Source organism: Aspergillus melleus, assembly GCF_016097325.1.
Source record: "Aspergillus melleus strain CBS 546.65 chromosome Unknown contig7, whole genome shotgun sequence".
Classification (NCBI taxonomy): Eukaryota; Fungi; Ascomycota; class Eurotiomycetes; order Eurotiales; family Aspergillaceae; genus Aspergillus; species Aspergillus melleus.
In genome coordinates this window covers 1,671,449-1,684,206 of record NW_025763376.1, presented here as the reverse complement: position 1 = coordinate 1,684,206, position 12,758 = coordinate 1,671,449, and the positions used below count along the sequence as shown (strand labels likewise).

The window sequence follows — 12,758 nt, the reverse complement described above, 5'->3', positions numbered from 1 at the left end:
GACTGTCAATAAGTGTAACTTTGTGTCTGTAACTCGGTTTATTTTAGAAAGCAGACGATATATGCTCTCATGCAAAATACCCCCAAACGCATCGCAGAAATCCTGGACACCAACCAGTTGCAAGACAATTAAAAAGGTATCAATTCAACTGCTGTACTAAGACGACACAGAGCACAAAGCATGACGACTAAAAAAAAAAGAACCCGCCCACCTTGTCAACAAGCTATGGATTGAATCCCCAGCCACCTGAACTCCGAGGACTTTTCTTTCTTTCGAAGACCAATAAGCCAAGAAAACACAGAAACAAAAACTCCAAAACCAGTTCCCTCTATGGCCAGCACGAGCAAAACGGCACGAACTCCACGTATGTGTAAAATCCCAGGACATTTATTCAGGAGCGGCATGGTATTTCTCGGTCGCGGAGCGGAACAGCTCTTGTTGCTGTCGCAAAAGTTCTTCCTCGGACAACCCGCTCTGCTCCATCTTGCTTTGCTTCTTTTCTCGAGACTGTGCGCAGAGACGAACATGTTAGCAAGCAACCCTAGCTAGCAACCCCACGACGGTAAACGTCGCACGGAAACCCACAACATACCTTCAACTGCTCCTTGTGTTCCTCAGCCACGGCGAGAACGTCCTGGATGTAATCGCTAAAGCCAAGATCGCGTAAGGCCCGCTCCACATGCTCGCAGGCGATTGTTTTCTTAGCCTCCTTCTCGCTGATGTCGTTGGCCTCGGAGGAGATTAGGGTGATGAATTCAACGCAGCATTCCATGAGCAGATCGCGTGCATCTTTAGAAAATGTTTGGCCCGACGAGGGGGGAAGGATCTCGGTGATTATTTTCTGGACCGTAGCTGTAGATTGTCGCGATTAGTATGGGCGAGGTGCAAACGCGACGAAAGGCAGCGATGGGGGGTTATCTCCACGAGACGACGAGCAAGAGGTTCACGGTGATGCGGACAAGCTCGAGGGGCGCGAAGAGTAACGTAAAGGCCATGGAAGAAATGCGCTCAACACACACCTTTGGGAAGCGACAGGTCATCGTTCGCTGCAATATCGCGAGTCAGCACAGAACCTCAAAGAATGCCAAGACATGGAATGATCAGACGTACAACTGAACTCGCGATCGGACATGGTGAAAGAGAGATATGAAAAATCAAAGGGAGATCATAGAAACATGCAGAGTTCTTGTCAGAGGAAGGTTTCTTGGAACGTTTCCAAGCCAGGCGGGCGCCTTTTGTTCCTTATAAGAATGAACTTGCCTTGAATTCCGGCGCGGAGGGACTCCTTCGGGACGGAACAACGATGGGCGAGCCACTATGGGTCGGCAGAAACTCACCGCTTCGGCGGGCAGTATTTCTTCGCCGAGCAACTTTTTTTTCCTCTTCTTCTTTCACTCCAGACAATTACTTTTCCCACAACAAAAACAGCCGAAATCTGGCTGGAATCCTTTCATGTTGAGGATTCGAGGAAATTTTCACACACAGCCAATGTGATCACTAACTGTAGTAATGGTACGTTCCTCACATCTGCCCAGTTCTTGATTTTTTTTACCATGATGAACATTGCTTGTCGCCCCTATCAGACCTTCTGTGGTGACCTACACTGTCCTAGCCAAACGGACTCACTGATAAAATCCTTACATTCATTTGTTTACTGCCAAGTCATTGTGATGATCTTTACTGACTTGCTCCAAGAATTTTAGGAATCACAAGCCATATCTCCTTTCATCCATATGTCTTTTTGCTTGAGAAAAGTCGAATGCATGTCGATTGGTGGGAGGTAGCGATTTCAGTTGCAATAATAAATGAAGAATCAAAAGGTACGGAGAATACTTGGACACTGTTTTTTCCTTTCGTAATATGATGAACACCCTACACATTCCATGCTAAGTATGAAGGTGCTCTGCACCTAATGCTTCTAAAATGTATTGCTTTTCATCTTTCGGCTGATTATTACCCAATCATGCTGCTTATATGTCGTGAAAATGTTTATTGCGGTATATACTAACTGTCATGTACAGATATCTTCTCTAGTAATCTATTCTTGGAAGGCTGCAAGGGATTCATCGCTCCATCTTTTGTCTCGTCAGTATCGTTGTAAAAGTCACTAGTCGTAGAGGTTGAGTGTAGAACTTACCGGAGGTACTTGCCGCTCAACGAGTTGGGTGCATCAATGACCAACTTGGCCATGACATGTCCGGGTTGCTCGGGTCGCAGCAATTGTCCTTCCTTGTGGGCCGTAGTGAATTTCGCGTGGAAGTGCGACGGCAGAGTGGTGGCGTGGTCTTCGCGAATCTCTCGCTGCATTTCGGTGTTGACCAGGCCCGGCTGGATCGAAATGGACGTCACATCGGCCTCCTCTCCGGCAAGAGTTAGGCAGAGATGGTTCATGGCCGCCTTGGTCGCGCCATACAGACCCCATCCCGGGTAGCCCGTAACGGAAGCGCCGGACGAAGTGAAGACGATTCTGCCCTTGGCCTCACGAAGCGCAGGAAGGCCAGCTTTCACCTGTAGCAAACGAGCATCAGCAACCATTCTATAACACACTTCTACACTGAAAACCCCGCCATCCCCCACCACCGATTGGGTTGTTGGCTAGCATTCGCGGAACTCCGCGCAATCAACTTACAAAAGCCACCAAACTGATGAAATTGACATCAAATCCCTCCTTCCATTGCTGGGGATCCGCCTCAGCAATCTTGCCCACCTGTCCGAGCACGCCGTGGTTGAGGACCATGCCATCCAGACGGCCGAACGACTTGAGCGCCAGATCGACGGCTTTCTGACCGAGCGAGAAATCGGCAAGATCGCCGTTCAGCACTTCGACTTGCTTCGTGTACTCGTCTTTCAGCTTCTGGAGGGGTTCGAGGCTGCGAGCGATCACGACCACGTTGTGGGATTGCGGCGCGTTGAGCAGGAACTTGGAGACGGCGAGACCGATGCCTGGATCGTGGGAGAGGAAGAGTTAGCTTTTGGGTTCGCGAGCGGCGGATTGAATTAAATCGAATTCAATTGACCGATGGATTGATTGCCTACCTCGCGAGGCACCGGTGACGATGAAAGTCTTGGGCGACATATTGAATTGACTGGTTTGGGCCGTGGTGGAAGAGGATGTGAATTGGGAAGCATGGAACTGGGTGGGAAGGAATTGCGGTTAATATAGTTGACGATTCCGAATATAAGCACCGCTAGCCGGGAAAACGGCGGCGCCCCCATGCACACCGGGGACCCTTGGTGAAACTCCGGGTCATTCTGACATTTCTATTTATATTTCACAATGGAATGTAATTATCTTAGTGTGCTCTTATTATGCCTAGTGTATTAATAATGCGATGAAGCATCTCTAGTCCAGGAAAATACGAAGGTTGATGGTGATGTCATTTCACCAACTATGAGGGGATGGTGGGGCCCTGATTGGCATTATCTGTTATGACTTATGAGTATTGAGAATAAGTTCCGTCTATCTCGGTTGATTATTTGCATAGCGTGTTTTCTTGTGTGTCTACTTAATGCTGGAGGTAGTTAAGCACCCTGCTATAGATTGTGTGCCTACGCAGAAGCATCAAGACTAATCCTGAGGTCATCATTGGGTAAGGCTATCAGGAAAAACATCAATGGATATTATTCGTTGATGATAACGAGAAATATAGTCCCTGCTCATGGAATACAATCGTTCTCCATTACTCAGGATTCAACCGCACAGGTATTGTAAACAGAAATCCCAGCATTCTAAGTGAGTAAGATCTCTCATATTAGTTACTCTATCCGATCTAACTAGCCTATCGTGGTTTTCTGTTCCACTCAATCCTAAACGTGGAATCGAACATGTCAACTGTCATCCTCGGGGGAGGAATCATTGGTTCCTCCATCGCCTACTATTTATCCGAATCCCAACGAGCCGGAGACGTTCATATCATCGAGCCGTCTTCACGACTATTCAGCGGCGCATCTGGCTATGCTGCAGGCTTCCTCGCAAAAGACTGGTTCGCGCCTTCTCTTGCTCCTTTGGGCGAGCTTTCGTTCAATCTACACGAATCTCTAGCAGCTGAGAATGGTGGCTCAGAGAAATGGGGCTACATGAAAGGCACAGCTTTGAGTCTGGCTCCTAGCGTGGGCAGCGAAATGGGCCTTCACGGTGACGACTGGCTCGATGCAGGTGCTAGTCGATCCGAGACTGCTGTTGGATCAAGTGAACCAGCTACAGTTGAAGTCCCAAAGTGGTTGACTAGGCAGAAGGGTATGGCGTTGGAGAGGATTAGTGATGATGATACTGCCCAAGTGTAAGCAACTTCTTAGGGAGGGATGGGGAACTATAACACTAACCAATGCAACAGTGATCCACTAAGACTTTCCACGTTTCTCATGAACTCTGCAATTTCTCGTGGGGTCCAACTTCATCAACCTGCCAAAGCCGTCTCACTTGCTAGAGGTAGAGACAGTGAAATCATCACAGGGGTCACGATCTTGAACCTCGGGACGGATACGGAGACTACTATACCATGCACGAACCTGATTGTGTGCGCAGGTCCTTGGACCCCACAGGCATTTCATGATCTCTTTCCATCCTCTCAGCTCGATATACCTGTTTCTTCTCTAGCGGGGTACTCCCTTGTCCTCCGCTCCCCACGATATACGCCAGAGCATGAGCAGAAATTACATGGCGGCCGCAGCCATGCTATCTTCGCCGAAAGTCCTGCCTCGTCGGGGATCAGTCCGGAGATCTTCTCCCGTCAAGGTGGTGAGATTTACATCGCCGGTTTGAACAATCCTCGTGCCGAGCTCCCCGTACGCGCAGAGGATAGTTTGAATTCCATGCAACGGAGGGATCTCGATAAGCTTAGGGAAATATCTGTCCAACTTATGGGGAAGCTTCATGATGATGCCGTGGATTTTAACGAAGAGATTGCTATTATCGATGACCTGGAAGTTATTCGTGAAGGATTATGTTTCCGTCCTATTTCGCAGTGGGGAACACCGGTAGTGTCAAGGATAGAGGATGAATTATTAGGGAAAGGCGTCAAGACCCATCGCGAGGGAGGCGTCTTTCTTGCTTCGGGACACGGGCCCTGGGGAATCTCATTGTCTCTAGGAACAGGGAAGGTTATTGCCGATATGGTGAGAGGGGTTCGGCCTGCAGCGGATGTGAGCGAATTGGGTATCTAGATGACTATGCTATCGACAATGAGGCAATTTCGCAAAGTCATGGGAAGTACTCCGTAGTATCTCATATTGTTGGATCACTGTAGGGATCTCTAATGACATATCGCAGTAGGCATGACACGTTGATTCCGATTTGCTTGGTCGCATATACTAACGTATACTAAGGTAGTCTATACCCACAATCATACTTATTGAATATACTATAGACAATGAGAAGCTGTCTGATATAATTGCGTTTTTGTCCTGCATTAACGGGACGAGTATTATGATTGATATGGCAGTTACTATAACTGTAGGCTCATAGGGACGGATGTTTATGGCTCTCTTCGCGGTCGGTTGCACTCGGGATGCCAGATTGTATTTCTGAGCAGTACCTAAAATTGCTCACTCTGTCAACCTCCCCCTGATATGCACGATTTACAGACTTATTTTCCGTTTACCAATTTGACTCACAACGGATTATATACCATGATTCTCAACTATACCCAGGGGTAGTTCCTATAACCGTTCATCATTCAAGAGACACGGTCCAATGGATGTTGTTGTGCTGAAAGGGTCGGGTCTAAGTTTCCGCCGCCTCGATACTTGGTCCATTTATGAACTGCGTAGACATCCCAAACTATAAGGCCGATAGAACGGGTATGGTGGCTCTGCGTAGAAAGTCATGTGCTTCACCAATTTCCAAAGAGAATCTCATCACGGGCCCAACTGGCCACCAGGCATGCGCTTCCCGGTCCCAGGACGAGGGAGAGGCCGACTCCAAGCGCTCCGATAATCCACGCAGACGGAGTGGGTGCTTTGCTACCGAGTCCCTGAGCGGCCTTTAATGCGCCACGCAACTCCAAAAGCACAACCAGAAGAACAGTAGAGTAACCCGCGACCTGGTCCCAGAGTAGAAAGCCACGAACCCCGTCTCCTGGTGTCAAGGCCCGTGGTCCTGGAGCTACCGGAGGAATGAAGATAGCGCGGGGGCTAAGCTCGTTGACGTAAGCGGGTTTGAAGATGGAGGGAAATAAGAGAGTAGTTATTGAGAGGCCAACGATAAACAAGTGCATCGTTGAACTAAGGACGAGCGTTGCGATGGTGGTGACTCGAACTGCGTGGAGGTGGCTAGTCTCCGCTTCTCTTGTTGGTGACTTGGCTTTGACAAGAGTGCTTTCTCCGTGTTCGGCAGCTGGACGGCGAATAAATCTTGCAAATACGGTGCGCAGGAGGTAAAGTAAGACCGACACTACCGCAGGATACATGTTCCAGGCCGCGAGTGCATACTGAGTAAAAGTATTACTCACGAGTGTCGGTGGCAGGCCCATAAGAAACGCCGGAAGCACGTATCCAAGCAACAATGCAGGAACAAGGAGCCAAGCATAATCCAGGCAGGAAATAAGAGAAGAGATTTGCAAGACCTGCGGTTCTAGAATGGCGTGGGTAGTCGGGGACCTCATTGTGTACGCAAGAGCCCAGATGAAGCTAGTAGCCCCTACAGAGCCAATCTGGAACAGAGTAAGCCAAAGAGTGGGTCTGGGTATAGAGAGTTAGCATTGGATCGAAAACAACAGGAGGCCTGGTACATACTTGACCAGGCTGGGCTTATTCCCTCGCAGGGCGTTCAAATAGGTGATGACAATGCACGGTAGTAGCTGCCCAAGGAAATAAAGCCCAATGGCCGAGGTGGCTGGATGGGAACCGTCAATGGTCTCCCACCAGAATAGAACCAGCATGCTGATAATGAAGTCAACCGGTGGAAGTCCGGTAAAGGTTTTATGTAGAGCAGAGTGGGTGCCAGGAAGATTATAAGGGTTGGGACTTTCCAGGGCATTGGATATGAGGGCTGTGGACCCGTCCGCCCCGGTGCGACCATGGGTGCCTAAAAACCCAATGACGCCAAATGCACACAGTAGGGCCTTTGGGTTGAGGATGGTATTCATTGTGGCTGCAGAAAGGTCGTTCCTTGTGTCCTTTGAGAAGGGTTTGGAGGGAGTTGAAGAATAGAAAGGAAGAATCGGGGAGCAGCGGAGGCGGTTTTTGTATGGAACAGGACGGGTTCTTTTGTCCCTACGCCCAGCTAAACTGGAAATGGGAAACGCAGGCCCTACGGATCCCGGACGAACGAAGATCCTTGGGACTTGAACTAACGCACGCGGTCAGCGTAGATCCCTGTCTTGAGCGCGAGTCCGGCCCCTCCGGTCAGGCAATCTTTCTATTTGCATCAGGGCGAGGGAAAACGCGGCTGTTTGGCCCCCTCTCATGCGGCAAACAATCCCTGGTGAGGGAGAGTTGGACCGAGAAATGCCGTGATCTATCCCTGGAGAAGAAGTCGACACACCTCGTGAACGAAACAGCGGACTGCTTCGGGAACGTGAGATTGGATAAATGACCCGACCAGGTTTGGTCTTCAAGATAAATATACAGCCATGTCTAAGACCTTTCCCCATGACCCTTTTGGGCCGTCCGGTTCTAGTCCAACTGGTCCATAGAAACGAACCAATTGCCCATTGACCAAGATATTGGTCACAGGAGGTAATCAAATCGCATCGAAGATCCGATCAAATGGACCCTGGCTGCGAAGTTCTTTGGCGATCGTCTCCGCCGGCGCCGTATGGTCAATGATATAAGCCGGATCCAAGGACTCCACGAACTGGCGATTCTGCGGCGACGAGGTCGTCACGACAGTGTATCCTACCGTGACAGCATACCGGACGGCCAATCCGCCAGTGGAGCTGGAGCCTCCATAGATCAAGACCGTCTTGTTCTTGGGTTCCGGCTTGCCCGAGAGAGGCGCACGATCAAGCCCGATATGAATCGACAACGCAGAAACCACTGTGACGAGGTTCATAATTGAAGTTGCTGCGCCCTGGAAGTCAACGTCCGCGGAAACCTTGGAGCTGGAGGATACAGACGCCAGGGCGTATTTCTGATACGCGCCGAGGCGAGGATCCCCGACTGCCTTGGCTCCTCGCGTACTTGCGATTCGGTCGCCAGGCTTTAGGTCGGTTACGTTGGAACCGACGTATTGGACTGTACTGGCGAAGGACTTGTCTAGGATGTTGGGGTAAGGGACAGGATGGGTGCCGAATCTGATGAGTTCGTTGGGTACAAAATGAGCAGGGTGAGCAAGAAAAGCTGAGGAACGCTCTTACGTCTGAATCTTCAAATCGATAGGACTGAAGGCGATCAGCTCGATTTTCACAAACACCTCATTATCACCGGGAATCGGGATTTCGGCCTCGTCGAGCCCGAGCCGGCCGTGCTTCTCTTTGATCCAGGCTGCCTGGTTGGACATTGTGATGGTTCTGTTCTTGGAAGAGACGTTTCTGTGATTGATGATATTGAAAATGTCACTGTCCCAGCCCTTCTATATACTACGCCTGAAGGACTCCTTCATATTCATCTCGGCATGTACACATTTAGTATTGATAATTTCAACACCTACGAGTTCTGCTGTTGATGCGTCAAGAGTACCCCAATGGTGCTGCTTATTGACATTAATCAGCAAAGTCCTGCACGGACAGCCGATGCCCCGATTGTGAGATTCGAGAGGACAGCGAGTAAGCACACATTATAAGCTGAGATAGTTGTTCTAGACTTACATGCTCCTTATGACAACATAGTATTGTTGATTTAATCCTTATCTCACTGACTGGTACTCCGTACTTCGCTTAAGCTCTGTACTGACTGTACTATAGGACATCTTCCATACTTTTACCGTTTATGGTTAGGTGGTGTTGGTAGCGTTTCGTAGGGTTATCTCTCTATAGGAAGTGAGCTCATCAGGTGAGAGGTGAGCGGTGTATTTTGCGCATGTACTTTGTATTGTTCTTCTCCAGTAGATTCAATAATGAGACAAGCATTCTGGGGTATTTTGAGGCATTTGAGCTCTTTTATATATACACGATTGAATGGAACAAATAGATATAGGATGGTGGTTCCATAGTACCGGGGACCTCTCCAGATATTGGAGAATGAAATAGGTTCAATGACATCAGGAGTGCAAGAGGAAATAACTAAGGAAGAAGGTCTGAAGTCAAAGTCACTTCTGGAAGACACGAAAGGAAGGCTGATAAATCAACACCTGAGGCACCAAACACCGGGGAGGTTAGTCAGCATTCCCGCCATCTCCAGAATCTTCAATGAAAGTGAGCTCCAGCGAGTCTTCTCCGCACGACCTCCTTTGCTTCTCCATCATCGCCCATTCCTATCACTACCCTATCCTCTAGTTCCGCTCCTCTTATCCACCTCCTTTCACTTATCCCTCCCCTCGGCGACTCTCCTCCAGCGGATCTGACTCGGGCGCATTCACATCAACCACCATGGCCAACTATCTCGCCTCAATCTTCGGTACGGAGCAGGACAAGGTCAACTGCTCCTTCTACTACAAAATCGGCGCCTGCCGACACGGCGACCGATGCTCCCGGAAGCACGTTAAGCCGTCCTACTCCCAGACGATCCTGATGCCCAACATGTACCAAAATCCCGCCTACGACCCCAAGAACAAAATGAACCCCAGCCAACTGCAGAACCACTTCGATGCGTTTTACGAGGATGTATGGTGTGAGATGTGCAAATACGGCGAGCTAGAGGAATTGGTGGTTTGCGATAACAACAATGACCGTGAGTTTCTGCCCTGCCCCCTAGCATCCGTGATTTGCGATGTGTTGGAGTCTTATTGACGTTGCGATTTCTCCGCTGCAGACCTCATCGGAAACGTCTACGCTCGATTCAAATACGAGGAAGATGCACAAGCAGCCTGCGATGCGCTGAATTCGCGCTGGTATGCAGCGCGGCCGATATACTGCGAGTTATCACCGGTGACGGATTTCCGAGAAGCGTGTTGTCGATTAAATAGTGGCGAGGGCTGTGTACGAGGGGGATTCTGCAACTTCATCCACCGGAAAGATCCCAGCAATGAGCTCGACCGGGACATTCGCCTCAGCACGAAGAAGTGGTTGAAGGAACGGGGCCGGGACGCTCGCAGCGTCAGTCGCAGTCCGAGCCCCGAGCCGACGAGGCGGAGATATTAAATTTGAAAGTGTTCCTAGCGGTGGCGGTGCTTATTACTTGAGAAAGAGAATCTGCTGTTGTTTCCGTCTGTTGTGGGCGTTTGGGGATAATGGCCTTTCTTTGTCACCTGTACTATTTCCTTCTTCATATCTTGTGTGTTGCATTCTCTTTTCCTGTTCTAATTGCTATGATATCAAGCTCTGGTCGTGATATTCATCATGATATGCTTCCTTTTAGTGTCGAGGGTGAGATGTCCGTAGAAACCAATTAAAGGCGGAAAGTCTTGGCACTTGGAGAAGGACGCGCCCCGCGTCGACCGCGTTTTCTTTGTCTGCTTCGTCAGAGCTTCATTTCTCCGATAGCTCCAATCTCAAACCCCAAAGAAGCTCGAGATCCAAAATGACTGAGCGCTATAATGACGGCCATCGCGCCTTTCTTCAAGCCTTCATGGCCCGATCAACCATGACCGTCGAGGAAGCCACGGCCGTCCTGGCCGCCATCTTTTCGGTCAACGGTAACTTCTTCTTTCCCTTCTCTTTTTCGAACCACAGAATTTCCTCTATATTCCGGAATAGCTCGCTAATCGCCGACCTGTCCTGGAAACAGAAAGAGAACCTGTCTCCCCTGAAGACGTCTCAGAAGATGATTTCTCCTCGTACATTGCGGCAGCGAACAGCGCGATCTCGCCATTCGATCTCGAAATCCGAAGCACGTTAACCCAATCAACGATAGATCCCGACGCGACTACGAATCCACGACCGGAGCGGATCTACGCGCTCGTCAACACAACCAGCGACGCCCTGACCCAGCTCGCGACGACCTACACAGCCGATGAAATCGCCTTCGTGAAGCGCGTCCTGGACGCCATGTTCGACACGCACAACACGCGACGATCCGAGGCGATGGTCGTCAGTGGAATACAGGCCATTCAGCTGGCGAAGGCATCGGCGGGGGATTCGAATCGTCGAGAATCGAACATGGACTCGCAGGCTCAGACCCAGACGCAGGGCGGGGCAGCGCAGTCGTTGAGCATGTCGCAGGCTGAAACGGTGCTTCGGCAGCTCGTCAATGATGGATGGTTTGAGAAGAGTCGCAAGGGATACTATAGTTTGAGTCCGCGCGGATTGATGGAGCTACGAGGCTGGTTGGTGGCGACGTATAACGACGAGAACGAGGACGGGGGAAGGATAGAGAAGATTAAGTTTTGCGCGGCTTGCAGGGATATCATCACGGTGGTGCGTGCGCTTACTTTCAATGTCTTGGTTTGATTTACAAGATTGTTGCTGACTGACATGGTATAGGGACAACGCTGCGCGAACCGCGACTGCAAAGGCCGACTGCATGATCATTGTGTTCGAAATTTCTTCCGCGTGCAGCAGGCGGAACAATGTCCTGTCTGCAAGGCGCCGTGGCCTGGGGACAAGTTCGTTGGAGAGAGGGCGATCACCTCGACAGAACAGTCCACGCAGAACCGGAGACGAACCACTGATACGCAGCGACAAAGCGAAGTCGGATCAAGCTCTCAGCTACCAAGCACGAATGTCAATGAGGAAGAGGATGAAGACAGTGATTGAACGGCAGGTCAACTGATCTGCTATGATCCTGGTCCTGCACGGCAGGTTCTTCATATTTCACCTCATCATTGACGCCCGGAAAGCGCGGACAAGTACAGATGGCATACACTGGCGGTGGCCTCGCCATGATCTGCATCACGTCCAGACTTGGCACCGGGAACCTTGAGTTTTACTCCTAGGCGGACCCATACAAAGCCGCCGCAACAGGGCCCTCAATTTATACATGGGCCGGTGCCATCCCCGTGTGATCTCATGAACCTTGACCAGGCGAGGCAGGCCTGGGCAATGTAGGTAGCCGCTATTGACATATGATCTACTCATATTTCATAGGTCTCATTCTATGATAATATTGCCAAAAAGAAAAGAGGTCTATGACTAGCATAGAAAATCCAAGTGGCAAGGAATGTAACCGCATCAGCTACATGACAAGACTACGTGTTGATCCGCAATTTAATTTCATTTCGACGACCTTAGCTCATTCAAGTTTGAAACTGGCAGCAACCTTGGCAAACCTCTTTCCCGGCTGTCAAAGTCACCATAGAGGTAACCTTTAACCGATATCTCTATGTAGCTCGTGGTATCCCAAGTCTGGGTTGGATTGGACCTACTGGATTCTACTAGCCTAGGTGATCATCTCCATATGCACGGGCAAGTAGCGAAGCGTAGAATGGTTTCCGCTGCATGGGAGAGATGTCCCACTCAGCGAGCTTTCAACTGGATACCTACTTCTCCTCCACTTCTGTAAACACCAAGCCTGTCTTTTACTTCTAGTTCTTCGACTTCCAAAGGTTTAACAATAAACAATATACCATTTCTATGCGATAGTACGTCTACAAAGGACTCAGCGATCCAGAAAAGGCCACTGGTACTCACCAGCTGTCCGAACGGGTGATTTTATCCATTATTTTATCTATTGCTGGCTAGGTACTCCACCCATCCTCATCCCATCTGAGCAACCCAGATGCTAATCCAATCAGGTGGCTACCTCGACGAGGTATCTAGCTGAACATGGTCGTCGAGCAGATT

The 12,758-nt window shown here is 49.8% G+C and overlaps 7 protein-coding genes across 7 annotated transcripts; 3 read left to right on the top strand and 4 right to left on the bottom strand.

The window, feature by feature from the left end:
- Positions 1–387: 387 nt before the first annotated feature.
- On the bottom strand, positions 388–1,132 carry nctB (negative cofactor 2 transcription regulator complex subunit NCB2; the record flags this gene model as incomplete). Its single annotated transcript, XM_046093245.1, has 4 exons — positions 388–507; positions 593–852; positions 1,020–1,046; positions 1,111–1,132. 4 exons carry the CDS (start codon positions 1,130–1,132, stop codon positions 388–390), a joined length of 429 nt encoding a protein of 142 aa, XP_045949223.1.
- Positions 1,133–1,402: 270 nt separating this feature from the next.
- Positions 1,403–3,246, bottom strand: LDX57_011501 (SDR family oxidoreductase). The gene is made up of 4 exons (XM_046093244.1): positions 3,037–3,246; positions 2,630–2,943; positions 2,138–2,508; positions 1,403–2,075 (listed from the first exon to the last, which is right to left on the bottom strand). Exons 1-4 carry the CDS (start codon positions 3,074–3,076, stop codon positions 2,039–2,041), a joined length of 762 nt encoding a protein of 253 aa, XP_045949222.1. The 5' UTR covers positions 3,077–3,246; the 3' UTR covers positions 1,403–2,038.
- Positions 3,247–3,825: 579 nt separating this feature from the next.
- LDX57_011500 (NAD(P)/FAD-dependent oxidoreductase) lies at positions 3,826–5,163 on the top strand (the record flags this gene model as incomplete). The annotated part of the gene is made up of 2 exons (XM_046093243.1): positions 3,826–4,280; positions 4,335–5,163. The coding sequence occupies 2 exons, from the start codon at positions 3,826–3,828 to the stop codon at positions 5,161–5,163; spliced, it is 1,284 nt and encodes a 427-aa protein (XP_045949221.1).
- A 108-nt stretch (positions 5,164–5,271) lies between these two features.
- LDX57_011499 (uncharacterized protein) lies at positions 5,272–7,159 on the bottom strand. Its single transcript, XM_046093242.1, has 2 exons — positions 6,733–7,159; positions 5,272–6,678 (listed from the first exon to the last, which is right to left on the bottom strand). The coding sequence occupies exons 1-2, from the start codon at positions 7,083–7,085 to the stop codon at positions 5,832–5,834; spliced, it is 1,200 nt and encodes a 399-aa protein (XP_045949220.1). The 5' UTR covers positions 7,086–7,159; the 3' UTR covers positions 5,272–5,831.
- Positions 7,160–7,681: 522 nt separating this feature from the next.
- LDX57_011498 (uncharacterized protein) lies at positions 7,682–8,440 on the bottom strand (the record flags this gene model as incomplete). Its single annotated transcript, XM_046093241.1, has 2 exons — positions 7,682–8,234; positions 8,298–8,440. The coding sequence occupies 2 exons, from the start codon at positions 8,438–8,440 to the stop codon at positions 7,682–7,684; spliced, it is 696 nt and encodes a 231-aa protein (XP_045949219.1).
- A 1,027-nt stretch (positions 8,441–9,467) lies between these two features.
- LDX57_011497 (zinc finger CCCH domain-containing RNA-binding protein) lies at positions 9,468–10,178 on the top strand (the record flags this gene model as incomplete). Its single annotated transcript, XM_046093240.1, has 2 exons — positions 9,468–9,768; positions 9,850–10,178. The coding sequence occupies 2 exons, from the start codon at positions 9,468–9,470 to the stop codon at positions 10,176–10,178; spliced, it is 630 nt and encodes a 209-aa protein (XP_045949218.1).
- Positions 10,179–10,557: 379 nt separating this feature from the next.
- Positions 10,558–11,732, top strand: LDX57_011496 (uncharacterized protein; the record flags this gene model as incomplete). The annotated part of the gene is made up of 3 exons (XM_046093239.1): positions 10,558–10,672; positions 10,765–11,393; positions 11,460–11,732. The coding sequence occupies 3 exons, from the start codon at positions 10,558–10,560 to the stop codon at positions 11,730–11,732; spliced, it is 1,017 nt and encodes a 338-aa protein (XP_045949217.1).
- Between the last annotated feature and the right edge of the window lie 1,026 nt (positions 11,733–12,758).

What these genes read in the sequence shown, in the direction of transcription:
- LDX57_011501 (XM_046093244.1), bottom strand. Translation starts at nt 3,076, where the DNA reads ATGTCGCCCAAGACTTTCATCGTCACCGGTGCCTCGCGAG. An exon ending in TCATCAGTTTGGTGGCTTTT is followed by an intron (nt 2,509 to 2,629) that starts GTAAGTTGATTG and finishes CGTTTGCTACAG; the next exon opens with GTGAAAGCTGGCCTTCCTGC. An exon ending in TTGAGCGGCAAGTACCTCCG is followed by an intron (nt 2,076 to 2,137) that starts GTAAGTTCTACA and finishes ACGAGACAAAAG; the next exon opens with ATGGAGCGATGAATCCCTTG.
- LDX57_011499 (XM_046093242.1), bottom strand. Translation starts at nt 7,085, where the DNA reads ATGAATACCATCCTCAACCCAAAGGCCCTACTGTGTGCATTTGGCGTC. An exon ending in AATAAGCCCAGCCTGGTCAA is followed by an intron (nt 6,679 to 6,732) that starts GTATGTACCAGG and finishes CTCTATACCCAG; the next exon opens with ACCCACTCTTTGGCTTACTC.